Source organism: Macaca mulatta, chromosome 16 (genome assembly GCF_049350105.2).
Source record: "Macaca mulatta isolate MMU2019108-1 chromosome 16, T2T-MMU8v2.0, whole genome shotgun sequence".
Taxonomy (NCBI): Eukaryota; Metazoa; Chordata; class Mammalia; order Primates; family Cercopithecidae; genus Macaca; species Macaca mulatta.
Window position 1 is genome coordinate 76,545,958 of NC_133421.1, and position 27,099 is coordinate 76,573,056.

A 27,099-nucleotide genomic window follows, 5' to 3' on the forward strand; every position below is an offset into this window, starting at 1 on the left:
TACAGCTGTGGGCTGGATTCTGTATAAGGTCACACGTAAAGGAGAACAGAAAGAGGAGAGTGACCAGTGTCAGATGTGTGGAACAGTGACCATCTCCCCTGGCGGTGGCCGTCTCCCCTGATGGTGGCTGACTCCCCGGGTGATGGCCGTCTCCCCTGGCGGTGGTCGTCTCCCCTGATGGTGGCTGACTCCCCGGGTGGTGGCCGTCTCCCCTGGCGGTGGTCGTCTCCCCTGATGGTGGCTGACTCCCCGGGTGGTGGCAGTGTCCCCTGGCGGTGGCCGTCTCCCCTGATGGTGGCTGACTCCCCGGGTGGTGGCCGTCTCCCCTGGCGGTGGTCGTCTCCCCTGATGGTGGCTGACTCCCCGGGTGGTGGCCGTCTCCCCTGGCGGTGGCCGTCTCCCCTGATGGTGGCTGACTCCCCGGGTGGTGGCCGTCTCCCCTGGCGGTGGTCGTCTCCCCTGATGGTGGCTGACTCCCCGGGTGGTGGCAGTGTCCCATGGTGGTGGTCATCTCTCCTGACAGTGGCAAGCCTGGAGGCTCAGATGTGAGGGAAGAACTTGCCCCTGAGGCAGTCAGCAGTGGGAGAGTCCAGTCCTGGACAGAACCATGTCTGTCCCTAAAAAGCTACCATGTGCCACCATGAAGATGATGATTTTCTGGAAGATGGGACAATCATTTTGCAGGGATTATTTTGTAAAAACAAAAGCAAAGACAACCGCAGACAGCAGTGCTGTGAGCCCTGGACACAGGCAGCCAATAACTAGCTCTTCCTCTTTATGAGCAAAACACAAGGCCAGCTGGTTTCAGGGATCTCTTCAAGGAAGCACAATGGCAAACATCCTCTGCTCCCGGGGCGTGAGGGCCGTCAGCTCAGGGAGGACCGTCAGCTCAGGGAGGACTGTCAGCTCAGGTAGGGCCGTCAGCTCAGTGGGGGCCATCAGCTCAGGGAGGACCGTCAGCTCAGGGAGGGCCGTCAGCTCAGCCTGATGTTCTCAACAACAAACCCAAGTCATCAAAAAGAGGCCTGTAGGCCAGGCCTGGTGGCTCACGCCTGTAATCCCAGCACTTTGGAAGGCCGAGGCGGGTGGATCTCCTGAGGTCAGGAGTTCGAGACCAACCTGGCCAATGTGGTGAAATCCCGTCTCTACTAAAAATACAAAAATTAGCTGGGCATCTGTAATCCCAGCACTTTGGGAGGCCGAGGTGGGTGGATCACGAGGTCAGGAGATCGAGACCATCGTGGCTGACACAGTGAAACCCCATGTCTACTAAAAATACAAAAAATTAGCTGGGCGTGGTGGCGGGCACCTGTAGTCCCAGCTACTCAGGAGGCTGAGGCAGGAGAATGGCGTGAACCCAGGAGGCGGAGCTTGCAGTGAGCCGAGATCGCGCCACTGCACTCCAGCCTGGGCGACAGTGAGACTCCGTCTCAAAAAAAAAAAAAAAATTAGCTGGGCGTGGTGGCAGGTGTCTATAATCCCAGCTACTCAGGAGGCTGAGACAGGAGAATCACTTGAACCTGGGAGGCGGAGTTTGCAGTGAGCCAAGGTTGCGTCATTGCACTACAGCCTGGGTGACAAGAATGAAACTCCGTCTCAAAAAAAGAAGAAAGAAAGATCCATAATGTTCAGAAGAGTCTATGTAAGAAGAAATTTTAAGTTTAAAACAGATGTCACCTCTGGAAAGGGTAATCTTCAGTGACTGAGGGAGCAGTGGGTGTCCACCCTGCCCGTCAGCTTCAGGTGAGCGTTGAGGCACCATGGGGAGGAGGGATTTGGCCCAGCAACCAGAAGGCTCACCGAGGGAAGGAAAGCGCTTTCTGCTTTGCCAGAAAAATAAAAGCTCCAGGATTCTGATCCACCATCGCTTTGAATTTTGTAGCCTTTTATTCTGATTTATAATTAAGGTGAATGAAATGGCCAAGAACAGCCTTCAAATTTCCACTCATCCTGCCTGTGATCAATAGCAGTTTATACAAATACCAGGAGCATAAGGTTAATTGATTTTTCTTTTTTTAGTTCTAGCCATTGGCACCAAGGAGCAGAATAGCAAGTTCATAGGCAAGCCAGAATAATTCACTGTACTTAAATGATTATTAGGGAGGGAGAAATTAATCTATAATGTTAACACAAGAAACGTATTCCAGAATTGGGCAGGCGGAGCACGTTGGAAATAGGCCTTTCACAGATGGCCATTTTTTTTTTTTTGCGAAATTACTGTAAGTATTCTATTTTTTAAAAAGGCAGAAAAAAATAGAACTGTCTTTAGGACATTGTCTTCCAATGACCCACAGCCAGAGCCAAAGAGAATAAGAACACTGAGGACATCCCTGCAGCAAGAACACACAATCGGGGTTCCTTTTCCCAGTCACCACAAAGTCCTTCTTCATTTCACAGTGCCATTAGCTTGTTTAGAGAGTTTGATGATCATTTAATTATCGAAGCTGGTGCAAGGATCCTTTTTTTAAAAAATTTTATTTTGAAATAATTTCCAATTTCAGGCTTGCAGAAGGGCCAGGAAAGTAATTTAAAGAACTTTTGCATTCCTTTACCCATGTTCCTCTATGTTAACATTTTAGCATGTTCATATAGTTATATTCTTTTTTTTTTTTTTTTTTTTTTTGAGATGGAGTTTTGCTCTATCACCCAGGCTGGAGTGCAGTGGCACGATTTCAGCTCACTGCAATCTCCACCTCCCAGGTTCAGGCAATTCTCCTGCCTCAGCCTCCTGAGTAGCTGGGATTACAGGCACCTGCCACCACCTGGCTGATTTTTTTATATATTTTTAGTAGAGTCGCGTTTTGCCATGTTGGCCAGGCTGGTCTCAAACTCCTGACCTCAAGTGATCCACCTGCCTCGGCCTCCCAAAGTGCTGGGATTACAGGCTGACCTGGGTATCATCCTTTTTCTGTATATCTCTCCGTGTGTAGGTACAGACACACACATCTGTTAGGTTGGAGCAAAAGTTATTGCAGTTTTTGCCGTTACTTTCCATTCTTTTTGCCATTACTTTTGTACCAACCTTAATATATACTTATTCTTTTCTGAACCACTTGAGAGTAAGTTGCAGAGTTAATGCTTCTTTACACCTAGCTAATTCCATGTGTATTTCCTGAACATAAGGACATCCCCCGGTACTGTGTACTTTTAAAAATTACTCCAGCAAGCTAGGTATATAGTGCAGGGGCTCTGCAGGTGAAAGAAGGAGGGAGGGTCCCCGGCATGGCTGTGTCACAGATCAGATACCATAGGCAGCCTGGGCCACGTCTCATCAGTTCTCTAGGGTGGCAGGCAGCTTCATTCTCTTGGCTTTTCTGTTGGGCCAGTAACAATGATGCCAATTAAAATTGAGATCTCAAAATGGGAAGGTTTGTCGGCAACATACAAACACTATCCAGCCTTTGGAGACTACGGAAGTCACATCATGCTGTATCTAGGTTTGATTTAAGCCTCGACACTAGTCTAAGACAGCACCTTTTACTTGGCTAACTAGAAGCAAAAGCAGTTTTTCCTATTCTTTAATCATTACTCTCTCAAATACTTTTCTGCTTAGCAGAGAAATCGGAAGAAATGAGACATTTAAACTAATAATCAATATAAATAAGCATCGCTGTTGCAAGCCTCGGGGCGCTTCAGTGATGAGTGATGGCATACATACAGACCCTGTGTACATCAAATGGTATGAATTGACAGGTTTCCATTGTTGGCAGTGAAGGTTTCCAAGAACTATGGCCATTACAACTTTTCTTGGAAAAAGAGCTTCAAATCCTCTAAATCTGGCCATTAACATAAAGACCAAATGGAGTACATGTTTTTATTCTGTAGATGACAGCCCGCAGTAAGCCAGAACCTTTACCCTCATACACACGTGGCTCTCACACCTAAGGAATCCCCTCATTTAATGTGTGGCTTTTGGCCTCTGTCTATCAGCAAACTCATCAACGGAATCAGCCTTCCTCCAGAACAGAGTTTGCCCTTTCTGAGATAATGCTGCAGTGCAGTAGGTGAGCTGAGTACTGTTTAATTTTGTCAGAGAAACCAAAGACTATATGAAGTTGGCAGGAGGTGAAAGGGGTCCCAATCCCTTTAAAAAATTACTATTAACATGTTCTCTCTATCTGGTGAAATGAACAGTTAAGTGGTAGAGAAGGGCATAAATGAAAAGATATCTCCCCAACTACTGGTCCTATTCTTCATGATCTTTTCTGTAGCCTTCCAGAAAGTTGCTGTGTGTGTAAACATATACACAGATGAGGTCGTGCTATGTTACACACCCTTGCGTCTTTCACTTAGCAATGTGTCCGAGAGGTGTTTCCACATCAGCTCTCGTGGGTTTATAGCATTCTTTACATGTCCATTCCCGATTCTGGACTTCCAAGGCCAGGAACTGACTATTCTCCAAATCCTCTCCTTTGTCCGTTCTTATTCTCCAGACTGTGTGTACCAAATCCTCTCCTTTGTCCGTTCTTATTCTCCAGACTTTGTGTACCAAAATGCACTGGCTTCAGTGGGCTTCCAGGTCTTCGGTGAGCACGTTTCCAGAACCTTGGGTGACTAAATGAGCAAACTAACCCCACTTTATAACCCTTAACCGTGTGTCCCTGCTTGTGTTGGTCATGCACGAAGACCGCTCCCTGAGCATGCTAATCTTCAGAGAAAGGGCAGACCAATGGCCAGACCCCTTGCTGGATGGCTCCTTAGTATGGACACTACCTCCCAGGAAGCCCAAGCGATACACACCAGCCCGTTTCTGCTGTTGGTTATTTAACTTAAATGAAGACGCTGTGCAACCACGAGTTGGAGAGCTGTGCAGATGGTGGCGGTGTGGTTGCTATGTGCTCCACTTTACCCCAGCACTGGGGCTTGAAATACAAGTAAAGGTTCCCCTACGATGAAGCGCATCCTGCCTTTGGTCATCGTAAGGGATAGCTCCCACCTCATTAGGTTTCCTTTCTCCATAGTCTTGCAACATTCCTTTACTCTTTATTTGTTCTGCATCCTTCCTCCCCTTCTGGGTTTTGTTTGGTTTTGCTTTTTAACAGCAATGTTTTGAGCTACTCATATTTCCCATAATTCCCATAGCTGTGACCACGGGGTTGTATTCTACATGACTGAGACACCGAGGTAAAGGGCAGGGGTGAGACCAACACGTGTATTGCTCATGCCCAGAGACCTCTCACAGGTAAGAATCAGCCACGAAGCCAACTCCTGCATTGCATCTCAGTCTCCCCCACACCCTATCACAGAAGGAAAGGGGCTGTGAGCATTGAGCAGTGTGTTTGCCACACAGGGCTTCAGTGGGGGCACATTGCAATCCCAGATTCCACCCAGAGTCCACGTCATTCATGTTTTGTAACATCTTTACCATGCCTGATTTATCTTGGGTTCGTTGCATTCATTGACAGTTTGACCAAATGGGTAGAAATATCAAAAATGACAAAGGAGTTCAATCCTGAATCCAGAGATCAGAAAGAGGGAGGTAGCTTATTAATAACGTGTATTCATCCCTCAGGTATCGATCACATGCCTTTTACATGCTGGCGCTTGCTTCCCAGGGTGTACCTTATGTCTGTCCTGCCTCCTCATTGAGGAAGGGCCCGTTAGTTCCCTGGATCCTCACAATAGCCTGGGAAGGTGGATGGTCACATCCGCATCTTACCTTCACAGAGAGATGCATTGAGTTTGCCAAAGCTATACATTGGGGCTCTTGATCTCTGGCCACATCCTTCTCCCCTCTGTGTCCCCACTTTCCCTTGGGTGTCAACATCGCCTGGTCTCAGGGAGTTCAAGAGTCACACGCTGACTGGTTGGGTCTGACCACCCCCTGATGTCCTCTTCCCCTTTATCTCTGTCCCATACCCATCGTGTGGTACCCATCACATCCCAGAGGGCAAAAGCCTCAGTCGGGGAAAGACGCAGGTTACCTTTGGAGGTGGAGATAGTGCACACCCAGCCCAGTTTCGCTCACAAGGTATAAATGTTACTTTTAGCGGCTGTTGGGTGGTCTAGAGCTCTGAGGCCATGGACAACCACACCTGCCTGCTGTCACAGACTGCTGTAGAGGCTGCCCTTCCAATGGCGGGAGGCTGCCTGCAGTCATCTTGTACTCATTCACTTGGTGTTCGTGCAGTCATGCTTGGTGCCCCTCAGCCCTTTAGCCTCTTTGCCTTTTCTTGCTCACTGCTCAGCTCCAAGATGGCACCTGAGGCCATTGCCTATCAGGCTCATGGTGATGAGTAAGGTTAGAACATTGATAATAGGAAGAATCTCTTCCATATTAGGAATGCAGTAGCTTCTTGAATCTACTGCTTTTCCTTTCTCCAAGGATCCAGAAATCTCTGGTTTTCATTATCTTTTTCAGTAGGAGGTGGTAGTGGTGGTAGTGGTGGTGATGGTGATGGGGGTGGTTTTCCACATTAACATCTTGGAAAACGAGTAGTTCAAGATCTTCTCCAATTTGACTGAGAGTAGATTGTCTATTTCCAGGGCTACTTTTGCTAAGAGCTGTGGAAGGCTCATTTATAATACACTGGCAGACCTTCTGTGGTGGAAAAGGAAACGGTATTTCTCACCACGCCGAGTCTGCAGTAGAAATAGCTGTGCTGCCCCCTGGCTCTTGGTGGGGCGAAGGAGACTTCTTTGTGGCTTGATCTCCCTAAGAATAAAAAGTTCTTGAGTCTCGGAGCTGATCTAACCCTCAGGTCATCCTGCAGCCCTTCCAGGCTTTCTTCCCCTGCTTGCTAAGATCCACCCACAGCTCGTTTCTGTCCCGTGGTTGATGTGGCTGAACTTCAGTGGTTTAGTTTCTACTCTTCGCCCTTGGCCTGTGCCTGCCTCTTGTCTCTCCACCGAAGAGAACCAATTTAAGAACAGCTTTCATTTGTTAAAGTGAGATTTCTCCCTCTTTGAGTTCAAGGAAAATTCCAGAGAGATTTACAGTGAGAAAGAAGAGGAAGGTGTTTCCAGCAGTGAGCAGTTTTGAGACCAGAAGCCGCACAGCCGCACTCAGTGTGACTGCAGGGCAGCAACTGGGTTGCTCCAGGCTCTACAACTTCCCCCTTAGCTCTGCAGACCTCTGCACAGGCAGAACACGAGCTCTTAACCAGGAAGGGATTTTTGTCCCATTTTATCACAGTACTTAGCTTTTCAAGCAGTGGGCACCCTCAGGAGTGACCTTTCTCTGGACACCAGCTTTAGAATTGGATGTCCTCAAGCCTCCCTCTCCAGGCTTCTCAGTGGGAAGGTTTCTGTGGTCCCCTTTTTAGAGCTTGGGAGATCTCCTTTTAGTTTGCTTTTTATTTTTCCTTGGCAGTAAAGCCATGGCTTTTGGAAACGTCCCATTGGACGATGATTCGTAAATGCCATAAAGACGGGACTGAAAGGGTCAGACCTGTGTACTCTTTTTGCAGAACACATTGATAAATTTAGAGCAGGACAGACATCCAGCCTAGATGTCTAGTCTATCTGTGCAGCCCTAAATTCATCCAATGTGTCCTGTGAAGAAGGGAGAGAACATTTTACCTTGGCTTGCTTTGCTCGTCCTTTTGGGGACTCACGTCCTTTTATTATATTTTTTCCAGAAATTCCTTCTTGCTCATCTTTGCATGGTTAGTGAGTATCAAGAGAAGCACGGATGATCTCTTATTAAAGGACTACACATCCCAGCCTCTGGGAGCCCTGATTGTAGGTTCACTTGAATTCTTACAGGCAATGAGTATTGATGAATCAGGTTCCAAAAGGATGTTCCCAAAGCCAGCTCCACTGAGCTGTCACACTTGCTCCAAATGCTTTTGCCTTGGGACTTCTGCCACTTCTCCATTGTCCACTCTTGCATATGGCTGCTTTGCCTAATTCCCTACTTTGGCTTCATGTCTGCCCTCACACGGATCTTAGGACCTACTCAGCCTCACACGATAGTCTTGGTATGTCCCAGAGTTTCTCGGCAGCAGGACTGTTGACATTTTCAGCCAATCATTCTTTGGGGCGGGGGCAGTGTCCTGGGCCTTGTAGGATGTTCCACACCATCCCCGGCCTCTATCTCCTAGATGCCAGGCTCATCCCGCCTGAGTCATGATGGCCAAAAATGGGTTCCCTGGGGGCAGAATCATCCCTGGTTGAGAACGACTGGTATATCCAGAGGAGGGCTATTTCTTTGGCTGTTGTCATCATCACAGCAGCATCTGAATGTGGAATTCCAAGGAAAGTTGATTTCTATTTGTTTAACTGATGAACTAAGTACAGACTCCCGATTAATTCCTAGGAAGAAACAGCGTGCCCTTGCTTATTTTTCAAAGAGCCTTTCTCGGTGTTTGCAAATGGCCTGTACACATAGGGTAATGTGAATTGCAGAGTCTGCCTCTGCTGACCTTGGCTTTGAGGTGCTTTGTGCTCTTTCAAGGAAATATACCATGGACACGTGGGACGTGAGAGCACAAGCTTTGCTACCCCACGTGTGAGAGGCAGGACGGATGTGACAGTAAGCCTCATGTCTGTATGGCTCCGCAGAGTAACTTGAAAGCACACAGACAGCCCCTGCCTGTCATCCCCCTGCCCCACCACACACGTCACCCACATACTCACCATTCATTGCAGTGTGAAATCTCCTTGGGTGAAGAGTAGGTGGTCCCTTATTAAAATGGAAATAAGCCCAGAGGCTGGGCGCGGTGGCTCATGCCTGTGGCTCATCCCAGCACTTTGGGAGGCCAAGGCCAGCAGATTGCTTGAGCTCAGGAGTTCGAGACCAGGCTGAGCAACATGGTGAAACCCTGTCAATACAAAAAATAGCCAGGTGTGGTGGTGCGCACCTGCAGTCCCAGCTACTCAGGAGGCTGAGGTGGGAGGAACAATTGCGCTCAGGCGGTTGAGGCTGCAGTGGGTCATGCTCACACCACTAACACCAGCCTGGGTGACAGAATGAGACCCTGTCTCAAAAAAGAAAAAAAAAAATTAATAAACCCAGAAAGGAAAGCTGTTTGTCATAAAAACCTTACTTTGAATTTATGACATGCTTTCCACCTCAACAGGTACTTAGGAGCAGGTTTTATTTGATGAAAAGTAGGTGGGAAAAGGGTAATGAAAGTAGCTTCATGGCCGGGCATGGTGGCTCATGCCTGTAATCCCAGCTACTCGGGAGTCTGAGGCAGGAGAATCACTTGAACCCAGGAGGCAGAGGTTGCAGTGAGCTGAGATCATGCCACTGCACTCTAGTCTGGGCAACAGAGCAAGACTCTGTCTCAAAAAAAAAAGAAGGTTCTGAAGCACACCTCCTAGAAGAGAAAGTGTGAAAAAGGAGCCGAGAAAGCACAGCCCATGAGACTCAACTGCCTTATAAAAACACTAGCAGCACGCGCAGCCTCTCGCCTCTGCTGGGCTCTGTGAAAACCCATACATTTCACCTTCGTGACAGCCTTGGCAGGAGGTGTGATGATTCTCCCAGTGTTACAGATGAGCAAACTGGGTGGACCCCACTTCACAGTTAATCCAGAGCTATTCTCTGTTAGAGACCCAAGGATGCCTAGTTAGTTTGAAACGTGTGCTAGCTCAGCTTGAATCCATATTGTCCCTGTGGTGCTAGCAGCAGGTCCCAGGGCAATAATTGGCAACATCTGGAAAATCTTTCTTAGGATCCTCAGTGAAACTCTTCTTGCTTCAGAATCACCCTGGGCTTTCAGGGACTTCAACACGCCACTACCCTTGTGGGTGGCTGACAAAGTGAAGAGACACCCCTTCCCCACTTTTGGGGTCAGGCTACCAAGCCATGCTGCCTAAGCGGCTGTGTGTCTCAGAGACTCCAATGCAGCAGTTCTGCCTGCAGCCTCGACGCGCACAGAGCACCCCAGTGGACCCTGGAAGAGAGGAAGAGGCGAGACAGCAGGCCTCTCCCTGCCTCCCCAGGGTGCCTTGCAAACCACCTCCAGCCTGAGACCACCCTGCAAATGAGCTCCAGTCGCCCAGCCTGCCCGCTGGCCAACTGTGGCTAGGTGTGCTAAATCCTAGCTGGGCCAGGTGCAAATCTCCCAGCCTTGCCGCCACACCTACCTCATATCGCTTGAAGCTTAATTTAGGGGCTGGGGTTGCTAGAGCAGCCCAGTAGGAAGGCAAGGATAACACAGTTTTTCATTGCAAATATTGCGGCAAAGAACGAGATGTCGGCAGTAACTCACCCCCCTCGCTTGGTCCAGGGGTAACTGCCTGCAGCCCCAGCCAACGTCCTGGCCTTTCAACACGGAGCTGTGACTGACAGCCCCGCGTGTGTGGCTTCCATGCTGTCAGCTCCGCTTGCTCGGTGAGGTGGACGTGAGGGGACCGGGGCTGTCCCCTTGTTGCTGCCTCATTGCCAGCCGTGCATTCCCACCCAGGGCTTCTGTTCGGGGTATTTCGAAATTTACAGTTGGGTAACTCCTCGTTGTCTGCTGTGCCTGGCTTTTGAATCCAGTAGGCCTGCAAGTCTTCCAAGATTCCTCCTGCCTAACCAGCCCCGAGTTCCCCAGGGCCGTGCCCCTCCCCGGAGAGGGCCCTCGGAGAGCTGCTGCGCGTTGTCCTGCGGACTGACCTTTCCTTCTTTCTGTCTTTTCTCCACAGTGCGGCAAAGGAGCAGAAAACTTTGACAAGTTCTTCACACGAGGGCAGCCCGTCTTAACGCCGCCTGATCAGCTGGTTATCGCTAACATAGACCAGTCTGATTTTGAAGGGTTCTCGTATGTCAACCCCCAGTTTGTGCACCCCATCTTACAGAGTGCGGTATGAAACTCACCAGCGAGAACAAATGCCTCCCCAGCCCCCAGCCCTCCCCACAGTGGGAAGTGATCCTTAACCCTAAAATTCTAAGGCCACGGCCTTGTGTCTGATTCCATATGGAGGCCTGAAAATTGTAGGGTTATTAGTCCAAATGTGATTAACTGTTCAGGGCCTCTCTCTCACAACCAAGAACTTTTTATCTTAGTGGAAGATGGTACGTCACGCACAGCGTCCAGTTTAATTCTGTAGAAGTTACGTCTGCCTCTAGGTTAACCCTTCCTAGAAAGCAAACAGACTGTTGCCCCATTTTGGGTACAATTTGATATACTTTCCATACCCTCCATCTGTGGATTTTTCACCATCGGAATCCCCCAACCAGAGATGTTAAAGTGAGCCTACCCCAGCCCAGGGGGCTGGAAACATCTCCACCCAAGACGTCTTGGAATCCAAGAGCAGGAAGCCAAGAGAGTGAGCAGGGAGGGATTGGGGGTGGGGGAGGCCTCAAAGTACCCTGTGCGTCCGTTCTCTGCCTCCATGGAAATGGCCCCTAGAATCTGAAAGGCCAGGATGAACCTAATGACTGTTCCCAAACATTGACAAATCCTAACCCAACCATAGTCCAGCAGTTACCAGTTTAAACAAAAAAAACCTGAGATGAGTGTTGGGTGAATCTGTCATCTGGCACCCTCCTTGGCTGATAACTGTCTTGATACTTTCATTCTTTGTAAGAGGCCAAATCGTCTAAGGACGTTGCTGAACAAGCGTGTGAAATCATTTCAGATCAAGGATAAGCCAGTGTGTATGTACGTTCATTTTAATCTCTGAGAGATTATTTTTCAATCCAGGGTGCCATCAGTAATCATGCCACTACTCACCAGTGTTGTTCGCCAACAGCCACCCCACACACACCAATATGTTGCTGCCTACCTTGTTATCCTTCTCAAGAAGCTGAAGTGTACGCCCTCTCCCCTTTTGTACTTATTTATTTAATAGGCTACAGTGTCGTTTATGAAAGTACGATGTACAGTAACTTACTGGAAGTGTTGAATCTAGCATCAGCCCCTACTGATTGATTTTCCTCCCTTCTCCAGCCCTGGATGTCCACTTAGGGATAAAAATAATACGGTTTTGATTCCCATTTCTAGTACACCTGGAGCTGTAGAATCAGGAAACCCGGATGCCTAACAGCTCAAAGATGTTTTATTGCTAGAAGGATTTTAATATGTTTTGCAAATGCATCATGCAATGAATTTTGCATGTTTATAATAAACCTTAATAACAAGTGAATCTATATTATTGATATAATCGTATCAAGTATAAAAAGAGTATTATAATAATTTTATAAGACACAATTGTGCTCTATTTGTGCAGGTTCTTGTTTCTGATCCTCTTTTCGAATTAAGTTTTAGCTGAATCCCTTGCTTCTGTGCTTTCCCTCCCCGCACATGGGCACTGTATCAGATAGATTAATTTTTAAATGTAGATAAAATTTCAAAAATGAATGGCTACTTTACATGATAGATTAGGCTCTTACTACGTGTGTGTGTATATATATATATATATATTTGATTCTACCTGCAAACAAATTTTTATGGGTGAGGACTATTTTTGAGCTGACACTCCCTCTTAGTTTCTTAATGCCACCTTTCATCCCAGTTCCTCCGCCACTCTTCCTCTTGGGCACAACAGGAAGTGTCTGATTGCGGTCTGCCTAGTACACTGGTGCACATGTGGCGTTGCTACAGCACCTGGGCTGACCTTTGTGTGTCCGTGTGTGTGTGTTTCCTTCTTCCCTTCAGCCTGCGACTGTTGCTGACTCCAGGGGTGGGAGGGATGGGGAGACTCCCCTCTTGCTGTGTGTACTGGACCCGCAGGAAGCGTGCTGTCTTGCTGCCTCTTCAATGACCTGTCGTTTGCTCCAGCACGCACAAACTTCATGAGACCAACACAGCCGTGCCCTGCAGGCACCAGCACCTGCTTTTCAGAGGCCGTGGACTTTCTTCCAGCCATTGTGGCATTGGCCTTTCCAGCCTTGGGAGGAGCACGCTGCTTTGGTGAGACACCCCCCATGCAAGGTCCTCAGAGGAGCCAGGTTCTACCACAAACAGAAAGAGAGTGAAAGTAGCTGTCGGTCCTTGTAGAGAGCCACTCTGTTTCCTCCCAGAAGCATCTCCCAGCTAAACTCGCCTTATTTTTCTCCTCTGGCTGTTTGCCTGAAGTTCGCAGAACATACAACCATGAAAGGCTTTTTGAGGTGAGAGGCCCAGGTGGTCCTGGCAACCCTGAGTAGAAGGAGAGACGGGGTAGGGAATGGGCCCGGCCAGAAAAGAGCCACTTCTTCTGCCATCTTTTATGCACCATAGACATCAAGACTCCAGGGTGGCCTGGCTCCCCTGTTCTTGCGGCCCTGCGGATCAGTGCACAATCTGGGCTCGTGTCCTGACCAGGTGCACCTCCTCTGATCCGAGGGGAAAGGGACTGGTTTATAGAAAGAGCCTAGGAGACAAAAGGGCCGGTCCCCCTGCCCAGAATGGAGCAGCAGCAGGACGGACCCCCATGAGGCCCCCAGAGAGGAGGAAGGTCCCATGGAGGAACACATGGGGTTAGGGATCCTTGTTCAGCACCCCAAACGGCCTGTGTGTTTTAAGCAAGCAGCAGGCTCAGGCCTTCCCTGCAACCCCATCAACCACAAGTTTGTTTCTCTAGGAAACACATTCACCGTCTCAGCTGGCTGTTACTCTCTCAGACCGTGTGGCAAAGTTTTCCAAGAAAATGCCCCGACGGGGGTGCCCAGCACACTGCCTGAGGGACAGCAGACCCCAGGACAAACCCCGGGGGGAAGCAGTCAAAATCAGGGCCCGGTGCAGTGTTGTCAGTGGAACCTGCTTTATCCATTGCTGAGTGTTGAATGTGGGTAATGGTTAGGGCTTTACAGATCTCAGCAGCCCAAGACTGTTACTGTCGGGACTGTCATGTAGATAACCATGAGCAATGGCTCGCCTCGGAATCAGTTTGTGATATTCTATGGTACTGGCCCCTTCGTGGGCATTGTGTGAAATGAGATGGTGGCGAGGGGTGAGCTGTGGAACTGCCGCAGCCACACATGAGGTCTCTGGGGGACCCTTTGGGAAGTCCTTGCTCCTGAGCACGACCTGATTGCCAGGGCCTGCGGAGGTCTAGGCCACCGGGCAGAAGCTAGCACCGTCCAAATCCCCGCGGGACCCGAGGAGCTATGACCACAGCAGGCCATTCAAACGGCTCTGCATTCTTTCCTTGGAAGGTGGCCACTCCTAGGTGGCAGAGCCTTTCCCTGAGGCTGCAGGCCATGGGCTGGCAGCCCGTCTCTTGGCATTTCAATTGAAGGTCACCAGGTGCTGGCTTTGAAAGGAAGTCACTGGAATGCTGCCAGGGGCCGCCCTCCGAGGTTAATGCGAGGCCCACATCCAGGCAAGAGCTAATTCAAAAGGCAGATCGGAAACCACAGGAGTCAAAATGATTGCTCCAGCAGTGCTCCCCTTCCTTTCATCCCCTGGCCTCGTGTGGTCCATGCAGAGCCACTGTCTGCCCTTTCTGAGGCCACGTATTAGACCTTCTTATTCAGAATTTTAATAGAAAACCATGGGGCCAAGAGCTCTGGAAGCCTGGCCGGAAAGACCAAGATTCAGGCTAACCCAGCAAATGATTGTTGAGCACCTCTGTGAACCAAAGTCCTTGGGCGAGTGTGGTGACTTCCTGGAAGGAGGGTGCAGACTTCCAGAGAATCCCCACGGACGTGCTGAGAAGAGAGAGGGAGGCGGGGGCTGCAGTCAGGAAGGAGCCAGAGAAGAACAGGGTTTGGGTGCATCCAGAAATATGCCTGCAGTAGGAGGGAGAGGAAGGGGTGCCACTGTCAACGGCTTCCCATCGGAGGTGGTTGGTGCAGATGGAAGTTTCCGTCTGCTGGCCCTCAAGAGAGTGTTTTGCCAGGGACACAGTCTGTTCCTCCTCAGAAAACACCCCCCAAACGCTGACAACATCCCCACCAGCTGCTGGAAGCCCCTTTCCCCTCCCCACCTTGAAGTAGCTCATAGGTCTCTGGGCAGAGCCAGACCATCCAGCGTACCCCAGAGGCCAGTAGGTTCCTGCCCATTTTCCTCTCTGGCTTCCTGCCAAGAATTATGGCAGCTGAGGATAAATGGAGAAGTCATACAAACAACTAACACTGCACAACTAACAACTAACACCACACAACTAACACTGCAGTTCCCACCTGGTTCCACTTAGCAGGAGACATTTCAGAGGTTTTTGTTTTTGTGTTTTGCTGGTTTTTGTTTTCTCAGTACTGAAAAGAGAAAAAGTGACAGTCTTGTATTTTTAGAAGCCTCAGAAAGGTGATACCATCTGACAGTCATTTTCTCACTTTGGTCTTCTGAAGTCACCTATTTCCTGTGTGTACACATCACACCATTTCCTTTTTCTTTATAACCCAACAAGGGTAGGAGTGCCTATGTCCCCTGCTGGGCACACCAGACAATCGTAATCACGAAACAGACGCTGAGCCGGGGGCCCAAAGGCTGTGATCATGAGAGTTACCAGGACAGCAGTAGGCATGACAGTCACCAGGAAGGACAAGGGCACTCTGTTAGTGGCCACACACCAATTTGACAAGGAGTGTTGCGAAATTTATTTTTTTTTTTTTGAGACGGAGTTTTACTCTTGTTGCCCAGGCTGGAGTGCGGTAGCACGATTTCGGCTCACTGCAACCTCTGCCTCCCGGGTTCAAGCGATTCTCCTGCTTCAGCCTCCCAAGTAGCTGAGATTACAGGTGCCCCCCACCATGCCCAGCTGATCTTTGTATTTTTAGTAAAAATGGGATTTTGCCACGTTGACCAGGCTGGTCTTAAACTCCTGACCTCAGGTGATCTGCCTGCCTTGGCCTCCCAAAGTGCTAGGATTACAGGCATGAGCCACCATGCCCGGCCAGGACATTTTTGGTTTTTTGTTTGTTTTTTGTTTTGTTTGTTTTTTGAGACAGAGTCTTGCTCTGTCACCCAGGCTAGAGTGCAGTGGCACGATCTCAGCTCACTGCAACTTCCGCCTCCCAGGTTCAAGCGATTCTCCTGCCTCAGCCTCCTGAGTAACTGGGACTGCAGGTGCCCGCCGCCACACCCAGCTAATTTTTGTGTTTTTAATAGAGATCGGGTTTTACCATGTTGGCCAGAATGGTCTTGAACTCCTGACCTCATGATCTGCCCACCTCAGCCTCCCAAAGTGCTGGGATTACAGGCATGAGCCACCATGCCCAGCCAAAATATTTTTTAAAAGTCATTTTCCTTAAGCTGCTTGGGCTCCATGTTGTGAAATGCACTGGACAGTCAACACTCCTGTCTCCTCCCATTCGGGCTGACACAGCAGACCTAGGGAACATTATCTGTTTCTGCTGTTAGAAGATCCAGAAAATTGGGAAGGTTACCTGATGTACACATGGATGAAGGCCACCATCTAGAAATGGGGTCAACACAATTGTGTTCATTCCATAGTGTCTGGGATTCTTCGGGAAGGTCAACAGCACGAATGATTCTGACCCCTATGCCCCTCATCTATGTGATCAGGTGACAGTTAATAACCGTGGAGGTCACACTCAGCCATCCAACAGCCTTACAGTGACCCTACACAAAAGCCCACAAATTCCAAAGACTTTTTCTTAACCTAAAGGAAGAAATTATTTGTTAATTCCAGTATAGCAACTGAATATACTGGGCTATTTGTACTTTTTTATAGAGAACTTTAATAATAATTCTTTAAAAATGAGTTTTTAGAATAAAGCAACTGACGATTTCCTAAGATTCCAATCCCCTGGAGCTTGTAGGAGGACTCAGCCTGGGTCAGCTGGAGCGCCCCCGACCTGCTCTCCCACTGCCAGATTTTCCCATGCTCCTAGGGTGTGGAGTCCACGTGGGAATGACCTACAAGTTCAGGTGAAACTTGTTGGCAGACTGATGCTCTGCGAGTTTTTAATAGACACTGGGGACAACTGCTTAAGGTTTAGAAACTTCCAAACCACAGGAAAGATATTTTTAGTGTCCCCTATCCAGAAGCAGCCCTGGAATAGGACTCCCGGGGATTTCTGGGACCCCTTTCCTTGCTCCGTGAGGCTCTGTGGCCACCTTTTGGCAGGAGGAGGATGCTTCCTTGGCTCTGTGCCCAGACACCCCTGGTCCCCAGGTCTCTCACATTGGGTGAAGATTCAGAGATGCCCTGTAAGGATTTTGCCCACTGGGCAACTCAGAAATACTTCGATCTCCCAAGATATAAGAGGCAGCAGCAAACGTGCCTATTGATGTCTGTTTCATAGTTATCGCTTACGCGAGTAGACAGAACCCTCCTTTTCAGAAAATAGGTGTCAAGTCCACTTTATAAGAACCTTTTTTTCTAAAATAAGATAAAAGGCGGCTTTGCATTTTCTGATGAAACGACTGTCTTTGTCAACTCTGCTTAACTTTAGGAGTATCCCTTCCTGTGATTGTAGACTTTTGTTGATATTCTTTCTGGAAGAATGTAATTCTTTTCTTGAAGGGTTGGTTTACTGGAATATTCCAAATCAATCATGAAGACAGTTACTATTTTGAGTCTAAAGGTTTTCTAAATATTAACCTCACATCCCTTCTGTTAGGGTCTTTCAGAATATCTTTTATAAACAGAAGCATTTGAAGTCATTGCTTTTGCTACATGATTCTTGTGTGTGAAGGACATACCACGTTTCAATCATTAATTGAAAAACATCACATAAGACCCCAACTTTGTTTGGAGGAAGAGACAGAGGTTGAGGTTTTTCCTTCTGTATAAGCACCTGCTGACAAAATGTAGAGGCCATTCAACCGTCAAACACCATTTGGTTATATAGCAGAGGAGATGGATGTATAAATTACTGCATTGCTTTTTTTCAGTTTGTATAACCTCTAATCTCTGTTTGCATGATACGCTTTGTTAGAAACATTAATTGTAGTTTGGAAGCAAGTGTGTATGAATAAAGATAATGATCATTCCTTTGTGTACTTGGCCTTATTTACATCCCTTCACGGTATGGCAATTATTTTTCCTCCAGTGTTCAACAAATAGCATTTGACTTCAGACACACTCCGCAGAACACTTTCATCTCTTCACCTGTTTTTCAGGCATGACCCTCCATTTATAGTGGCTTTTTTTTTTTTTTACTTAAAAAATATGTCTTGCTTTGAATCAAAGCCCAGACGGTGACTGGGACGGTGCTCTGGCAGGTCCTGCGTTCATTCGTTCATGCACTGTTCACAGAGCCCCTGCGTAGGGCCAGGAGTTGTGTCAGGCCCTGGGGAAGAAGAGGCTGGCACGGTCCCTGACTGCACGGAGCTTACAGTCTTATGCCCCAAACTGCAAGGGATGCCCAGCAACTGATGACATCATCCAAGGCTGGATGGTGCTCCTCCACTGGAAGGAACGATTCCAGAATGAATTCTGCTCAAGTCTTGAGACGTTTTCTCCAGAAATAGTTATTTTTCACACATCCTGTTGGCCACACTGTGGATGCAGCTTCAGGACCGTCCCCACTTTGAGTGTCAGCCGCCTCGTTCTGCATTTATTCACAGTTGAAAAATTGGGGGAAATGTTCAAATGTGGAACATTCAAAAATACCCAGCACTTAACGACTCAACGCAATGGAGGGAATTGTCCTCAAAAAGAATTAAAACAGGCTGGGCATGGTGGCTGACACCCATAATCCCGGCACTTTGGGAGGCCAAGGCAGGAGGATCACTTGAGGCCGGGAGGTCGATGCTGCAGTGAGCTACGATTGCACCCCTGCACTCTAGCCTGGATGACAGAAGGAGACCTTGTCTCTTAAAAAACAAAACAAAACAAAACAAAAATTAGGCCGGGCGCGGTGGCTCACACCTATAATCCCAGCACTTTGGGAGGCCGAGGCAGGCGGATCACAAGGTCAGGAGATCGAGACCACGGTGAAACCCCTGTCTCTACTAAAAAAATACAAAAAATTAGCCGGGTGCGGTGGCGGGCGCCTGTAGTCTCAGCTACTCAGGAGGCTGAGGCAGGAGAATGGCGTGAACCCGGGAGGCGGGGCTTGCAGTGAGCGGAGATCGTGCCACCGCACTCCAGCCTGGGGGACAGAGCCAGACTCCATCTCAAAAAAAAAAATAAACAACAAACACCAAAGCCAAGATCCAGCCTTGGCGAAGTCAATCTTTGCTGATTCCCTCACCTTTTGGGGGATGCTCTCCCCTGGTGCTCATGGCTTCAACCCACTGCTGCCACCCTCCCTCCCATAGCCCCTTAATCCCAGACCCGCCTAGCCCCGCCTGTTCCTCCCAGCAGTCTACATCCATACACATGCCTCCCTGCATTCTCTTCCTTCCGGGCCTTGTTCGCAGCCAGATTACTCGAGTGTCAGCATCCTCTCGGTGGATTTTTCCATCCGTAAGATGCCGCGGCCACACTCAACTTCCTGGAGGTGAAGGGTCTTCCAGCTGCCAATGTGAGGGCTGGCGGGGAGGCTGTTTTGAAGAAAAGCAAAGGACAATGTTCAGGTCTTCAGAGCAATGTGTTCTCTGCCCCCCTGGGCTGGCCCTGACCTTCACTCTGGGCTGGTTGACCTCACATATGTGTGTAGCTGTGGCTACTCCTCACGTTGCCCAGTAGAGTAGCTTACCATGGCCATTGAGCATGCTCTCTGCTTCCGCCAGTGTGCTTTTATTTTATTTCATTGTGGCTGCAATGCGGAATGAAGCAGAGTGGGCCATCAAGCAGCATCCTCACAGGCAGCTGGTGACCCGAGGGACTGAGTAGCTCCACCCAAGTTTACCCCTGCAGGGAGGTCTCAGAGGCGTATCCAATATGGCTGGTCCTCCTGGCTCCACAGACGCAGCAGAGACAACCTGAGCACCAGGCAGTGGACAATTGCCCTTCCAGGGGCAGTGTGTGCCACCCAAAGTGGATACTCAAAAACGAGTCCTTCTGTCCAGCACTGGCCTCCCCGTCCCATGCCCACCACGCCCATCGAGTTCATGAGCAGGCACTGTTGGGTCTACTCTAAATCAGGGCTCTCGGCCAGAGGCCATGCAGCCACCCACAGGGCACTTGGCAATGTCTGGAGACTGTTTTGGTTATCATAACTAGAAGGAAGTTTTATTGGCATCGAGTGGGTAGAGGCCAGGGGTGCTGCTAAACATCCCACCATGCACAGGATACCCCCAGCCCCCAACAAGGTGTCATCCCACCCAAATGTCGGTGCTGCTACTGTTACAAACCCTATTCTAAAACATACTCAGAGTTCCCCTTCTCTCCATCTCCCCTGTTCTTCCTCTCTGGCCTCCTTGACCCTCATGGCCCTCTCTGCTCAGCAGCCAGCAGGACCTTGCCTGAGCAAGCCCTTCCCTGTTGAAAGCCCTCTGTGGCTCCCATCACCCAGCCTTCCCCATGGCCTTTCATCCTCACATGCCCAGCGCTGGGACCAAGGGTTCAATGGCCAGGAGAGAGAGCTCGGAGAGGCGCTAACTGGCTTTCTCTCTCTCTCTCTCCCCTCTGTGTGCGTGCACGTGCATACATGCACACCCTTTCCCATGAGAATAGAAGCTCTAAGAGGAGCCAGTTTGTCCATCCTGTTTGCTGCTACATCCCAGCACCTAGAGCAGAGCCTGGCAGATAATAGGAGCTCAAAATGTTTGTTGAATGACTGAGTCAATGAATGGATCCCAAGACTGCTCTGAGCCTAGCAACATGTTCCAGAAACCCTTACTAGGCCATGGGCTTTGCCCTGAAGGTGTTCACACACTAATGAAGGAGATAAGATATGCACAAAATAACTAATTAAAGATCATCTCTCAAACTCATGATGAGCTTCAGCCTAGGAAACACCAGTTCTCAACCTCTGTCCTTTAGCCCAGAATCTAGAGGCAATGGCTGCCTGTGGTTACGCTTGAGTGATTATTTAACTCCCTGGGCTTCCCCCCTGCCCCTGGCTTATTGTGTGCTCTGGGGATGAAATTATGGTTCAGTGAAAATGCTAATGCACATGGGCAAAGGCCAAGGCCATCTATTTTCACACTCTGTCCCCATCCTGGGAGTGCACAACACAGAGAGCAGGGCATTGCCTGCAGGGAGTGGGCGAGAAGTGCTTTTGGCTCTAAGAAAGCAGAACTGGATGTCTCCCCAAGATTCTTTTTTTAACAAAGCTAATTCAATAAATACATTGCAAAGAGGCCTATTCTAGGCATAAGGGGAGAAAGTGGAAAATGGTTCTAGAGAAATGAAAGAGCTAGTGGTGGGCTCAGGGACTCAACAGACAGGTGGAAATGGCACAAATCAAAAGTCTAAAGGGGGCTGTAAATGGCATCGCACAAGCTGTACGCAGACACGCACGAACACACATGCACACAGAGATGCACACACACACATGCACACAGACACACACACACATGCACACAGACACACCTGTGCACACACAGATGCACACACACTGATTATCAGAACTGTACCAGGCACTCTTCTAAGTTCTTTATGCACATTTATTTAAAGCCCACAATGACAGCCCCTGCCCCCAGATAGGTGCTGTTTACTGTGTCGATTTTACAGAAGAAAGGGAAGTCCAGGGAGCTTAAATAACAACATGTAGGTGAGCAACACCAGACAAATGGAGTCAACTGAAAGCGCAGAGATACAAGCACACCAGATGCCTTCCTGGGGGAGGAGGCAGGGAGGCTGAGGTCCGATGGAAAGGCTGGAAAGGAGAGGTCCCAAACAAGCAGAGTCCAGCACACAGGCAGGAAGGGAAGGGCTGGCATGCATGCAGTACCTAGCTTGTCATCTGAACACACCCATCTCATTTAGTCCTCATGGCATCTCCATCGGATGGAGGCCATTGTTCACATCTCAGAGATAGGGAAACTGAACCCCAAAGTAATTAACCAGCTTCCAGATACACAACTCCTAAGCAGCACAGCCAGACTGGGCACTGAGTCTGATCTTCCTAGCCTTGTCCCATGAGCCGGTCAGATGTAGCAATGGGTGGGGAGCTTCAGGGCCAGACCCCGCTGGGGGCCTTCTCCCCCACTGCAAACCTTCTCCCCCACTGTGGTTTCTTTCAAAGTCCATCCCATTACCAAGGGGGATATTCCTTGCTCTTGGCTAGCTCTGATGCTTATGAGACTAGATGCCCTCCTGGAACTGTTTCCGGAAGCCTTCCCTCCTTCTCTTGACTTTTTTTTTTTTTTTTTTTTTTTTTTTTTTGAGCTGTCTGGGCGTGGGAGGAGAGAGAAAAATAGCATCACAGTTCTCAGAACACAGCAGGTGCCTCTGCAGCCGCCCTCACCTGACTGACTTGCCTGGAAAGGCCCAGGAGGAAGGAGGAAGCGGGCAGGAATGGCTGGTGGGCCTCAGGCTCCCCCTCCCACCACAGGACAGCCCCAGATTGAGACCCCAGCTCCACCCACCCCAGGAGTCAAAAACAATCCAAGGCAAGCATCATCCAGTGAGTAGAGAACTTGTCAGAGTGAAATCACTGATTTCTTTGGCAATGCGCAGCCCGTGGAGGAAAGGTTGGGCTTGGTTAGGTCAGAAATGCTTTTGGGTTTTTGGAAAATTTACAAAAATAACACCTGCTTATTGTAGCTGATACAGATGAGGAAAAGAAAATCCCAACTTCCCAAGATAGTTAAACTTTTTGATTCTTTGCTAACTTTATTTATTATTCATCGTCTTGTTATCTTTTCAAGACTGTACCATGGTATTAGCCTGTTTTCACGCTGCTGATAAAGACATACCCGAGACTGAGTAATTTACAAAGAAAAAGAGGTTTAATGGACTCACAGTTCCACATGGCTGTGGGGGGCCTCACAATCATGACAGAAGGCAAAAGGCTTGTCTTACATGATGGCAGACAAGACAGAAAGATAATCAACTGAAAGGGGTAACCCTTGATGAAACCATCAGATCTCACGAGACTTATTCACTGCCACGAGAACAGTATGGGGGAAACCGCCCCTATGATTCAATTATCTCTCACTGGGTCCCTCCCACAACACGTGGGAATTATGGGAGCTACAATTCAAGATGAGATTTGGGTGGGGACACAGACAAACCATATCAACCTCAAATCCCTCTTATCAAACTCCCCTGGGCCTTGACATTGGTCACTGAAAGCTAGGATAACAGATGTTAACACACACATCCTTCAAACATTTTATTAAAACTTTTTTTTTTTGAGGCGGAGTTTCACTTTGTTGCCCAGGCTGGAGTGCAGTGGTACGATCTCGGCTCACTGCAACCTCTGCCTCCCGGGTTCAAGCAATTCTCCTGCCTCAACCTCCCGAGTAACTGGGACTACAGGTGTGCACCACCATGCCCGGCTAATTTTTGTATTTTTAGTAGAGACGGGGTTTCACTATGTTGGCCAGGCTGGTCTCGAACTCCTGACCTTGTGATCCACCCACCTGGGCCTCCCAAAGTGCTGGGATTACAGGCATGAGCCACTGTACCTGGCCTTTATTATAACTTAAAAGCCAATAAATGCATGGCCATTCAGTAAGGGTGGGGACTTCTCTCTGAGCAGGGAATTCCTTTTTTGAATTAACTATACCCATAATACTTGTCTTACAGTTTCCAATTCGAGTTTATTTGAAGAGAAGCAAGATATTCACAAAGAAAGCTGAATGTAAAGTCCACTTAGATTTTTGCAGTATTTCTTAATCTTTTATAATTGCCTTGCCCACAGCTGTCTCAGTAGCTGTTTTTAAAAACTCGTTATTCTTTTTCTTGAACATTCCATTTTGTGTTCATTGAAACAACTCTATGCTTTGCACTTGTATTTCCTCGGTTTATGAGGAATTTGATTAATTATTTAACTACAAAGCAATGTAGCAGGCATTCGATGTTTTAGGAATAATAAAATTGACATTTTCTTACTAATTCCCCTATTGTTGGAATTTTAGGTTTTCCTGGTTTTTAAATTATTTTGAAAACTCAGTGTTGAACACCTTTGTTCCTAAAATTTTGAATGCATTTTGGATTATATTTTCCACTGGATTCCTGGAAATACAATAACTGAACGTTTTTTAGACTCTTGGTACTTCTTATTTCCCGTTTTTATTCTTGAACCCTGTTTTCTTTTTTTTTTTTAGGTGAAGTCTTACTCTGTCACCCAGGCTGGAGTGCAGTGATGCAATCTCAGCTTAATGAAGCCTTCGTCTCCTGGGTTTAAGCAATCCTCCTGCCCCAGCCTTTCAAGTAGCTGTGACTACAGGCTTGCACCACCATGCCTGGCTAATTTTTGTCTTTTTCTGGTAGAGTCAAGGTTTCACCATGTTGGCCAGAGGCTGGTCTCAAACTCCTGACTTCAAGTGATCCGCCTGCCTCGGCCTCCCAAAGTGCTGGGATTACAGACATGAGCCACCACACCTGGCCCAAGCCCTGTTTTCTGTGGTGACATTTTCTTGCTCTCAGATCAAGTAGTAACGAGTGTCTCTTTTCAATGTCATGCTGTTCTTAGTTGGTTTGTTATCAAGTGCCTTCATTCAGTCAACAAATACTTATGCGAGCATTAAACTCTGCACCAGGGGTTCGAGGACTACCAGGGCTCATAGTCAGGAGTGTTTTTGACTTTCGCCTTTTTCTATAGATTTTAAAGTGGCTTCAAGTGAATAATAAAATAAGAGTACATCAGGACCAAGGTCAATACAAACATCTTGCTATGATTTGGACATGGTTTGTTTGTCCCCACCAAAACTCACGATGAAATTTGATCTCCAGTACGGCAGTGTTGGGGGCTGGGGCCTGTGGGAGGTATATGTGTCACTGGAGTGGGTTTCTCATGAATAGGTTAATGTCCTCCCTTAGGGGTGGGTGAGTTCTCACTCTCAAGGGAAAGGATATTCCATGAAGAGTGGGTTGTTAAAAAGTCTGAGACTGACTTCCCTGACTTTGCTCTCTTGTGTCCTCTCTTACCAGGTGATCTCTTTGCACGTGCCAGCTCCCCTTCCACTTTCAACTCCCCTGCCATGAGTTGAACCAGTCTGAGTCCCTCACCAGATGCATATGCGCAATCTTGAACTTTCTAGCCACCAGAATTGTAAGCCAAATTGCTTCTTTATAAACTACTCAGTCTCAGGTGTTCTGTTATAGCAACACAAAATGGATAAAGACAGAAAATTGATACCAAGAGTGGGGTGTTGCTATAAAGAGGCCTGAAAATGTGGAAGTGGCTTTTGGAACAGGGTAATGAGCAGAGATTAGTACAGTTTGAAGGAACAGGCATTAAAGAGATTACATTGCTTGGAGTGGAGCATTAAGGACAATTCTGGTGAAGTGTTTGTGACTAGAATGTCAATAGAAACATGGACAGTAAAGGCCATGATAATGAAGTGTCAGATGGAAATGATGATGACGCCAATGCTTACCACTTAGGCTCTTTGGAGTGGAGGCATGAGTCGAACCTGGGGCTGCTTGAGCAGGGAGCAGTGTCACAAAGCAGTGCAGGGCTGGGGCATCCATATCCACTTGGTGCTAGCTCGGCAGGCCAGGTGTGCAGAATCCAAGAGTGGTAGAAGTGTGGTGCCTTCCACCTAGATTTCACAGATATATCAAAATGCCTGGGACCCCAAGGAGAAACCTGCCACAGGAGTGGAGCCACCACAGACAGTTCTTACTGGGGCAATACCTAGTGTGGAGCAGGGTCATCACTGGGACCCCAGAACCATAGAGCCATTGGCAGCATACAACATCCATCTGGCAAAACCACAGGCACCCAGCTGCAACCCATGGGAGTAGCCACGTGGGCTGCACCCAACAAAGACATGGCGGCATGCTAGACATAATGGCCTGAGGCCTTTGCAAGCCCAGCCCTGGAACCAGCACACCCAGGAAGTGGGACATGGAGACAAAGGAGATTATTATGAAGCTTTAAGATTTAATGTCTGCCCTGCTGGGTTGCAGACTCGTGTGGGGCCTGTTACTCTTTTCTTTTGGCCTATTTGTCTCTTTTGGGATGGGACTATTTACCAACTGTCTGTGTCACTGTTTTATCTTGGAAGCAAATAACATGCTTTTTATTTTACAGGCTCTTGGCTGGAAGGGGCTTGCCTTAGGTCTCAGATGAGGCTTTGGACTTTTAAGTTGATGCTGAGACAAGGCAAGACTTTGAGGCCTATTGGGATGCTCTGGTTGTATTTTCCATGTGAAAAGGACATGAGTTTTGCAGGGCCAGGGGCAGAATGCTGTGGTCTGGATGCAGTTTGTCCTCACCAAAACTCATGTTGAAATCTGATCTCCAGTGTGGCAGCATTGAGAAGTGGGAGCCAGTGGGAGGTGTCTGGGTCATGGGGCAGATCCCTCATGAGTGGCGTGGTGCCCTTCTCAAAGTAGTGAGTGAGTTCTGTCAGGAATAGATTAGTTCCCTCCTGAGTGGGCTGTGTGAAAGCCAGGATGCCCCTTGGGTTTTGCCCCTTTTCAGGTGTCTCTTCCCCTTTGACGTTCCGCCATGTGGTGACGCAGCACAAAAGCCCTCACTGCAACCAGGGCCATGGCCTTGAACTTCTGAGCCTGCAGAACAATAAGCTACAGAAACCTCTTTTCTTTATAAATCACCGAGCCTCAGACATTCTGTTACAGCAACATTAAACAAACTGCAACACATCCCTTTTCTGCAAACATCAACAAAATTGCTGTTGTTGATTCTCAAACTTGGCTTTGCACTTTCTAACCGTCAATAAAAGTGGGAACCATGGTCACTTATGTGGTTGTCATTACTGGAAAAGAGGGAACATATGTGTTCCTTTGGGAAAGAAAGCCTTTCCTAGCACTGAACCCAAATGACATTTATTGAGTATGATTTTATTACGTTGAAGAGATGCCAAGCAATATCAGAAATGATGTCCTCAACAACATTTAGAAGTTTTGTTGAAACAATAAATGCACTATCAAATTTCACAAAGCCTTTGTTTAGTGATCTTCATCAAATTTGTGGCATATTAAAACATAACTTCCTGAAGGTGACTGATCAAGAAACTCAACCCTAGTCTCCAGGTAAATAACCAATTATCTAGTCCAACTTGGTCCAGAAAAAGAATTTAGAATTCCTGGAGGAAAAAGAACAATGAAATACCATGTTTTTATCTCTTAACTTGGCAGAAAATATGCTTTCTTTAAAGATTAAATCCCAATTTTGGCAAGAGTTGGGAAAGTCAGCCCTCTCATGCCCTGTGGGTGGGAATATAAATTGGTACAATCTTTTTTAGAGGGCAATTTGGCACTAAGTAACGAGAGTCTTAAAAATGTGCTTACACACAGCAATTCTGCTTTGGCGGATCTTTTTCTTCTAAGGAAATAACCAAAAATGCACACAAA

The 27,099-nt window shown here is 48.1% G+C and overlaps 1 protein-coding gene and 1 pseudogene across 5 annotated transcripts in view; both read left to right on the forward strand.

The window, feature by feature from the left end:
* The window catches only part of PRKCA (protein kinase C alpha), a 529,459-nt gene extending 502,976 nt beyond the window's left edge, over positions 1-26,483 (forward strand). For 2 of the 4 annotated variants that reach the window (XM_077969624.1, XM_015120147.3), the window contains exons 17-18: positions 4,479-4,526; positions 10,582-12,024. In XM_077969624.1, the coding sequence (XP_077825750.1) occupies positions 4,479-4,526; positions 10,582-10,746 (213 nt within the window). In that variant the 3' untranslated portion in view covers positions 10,747-12,024. 4 annotated transcript variants of the gene reach the window in all.
* LOC144335898 (uncharacterized) lies at positions 15,299-17,762 on the forward strand (annotated as a pseudogene). Its single transcript, XR_013407103.1, has 4 exons — positions 15,299-15,449; positions 15,772-15,869; positions 15,914-15,960; positions 16,715-17,762. The product of XR_013407103.1 is annotated as an uncharacterized LOC144335898 (transcript).
* Positions 26,484-27,099: the final 616 nt, after the last annotated feature.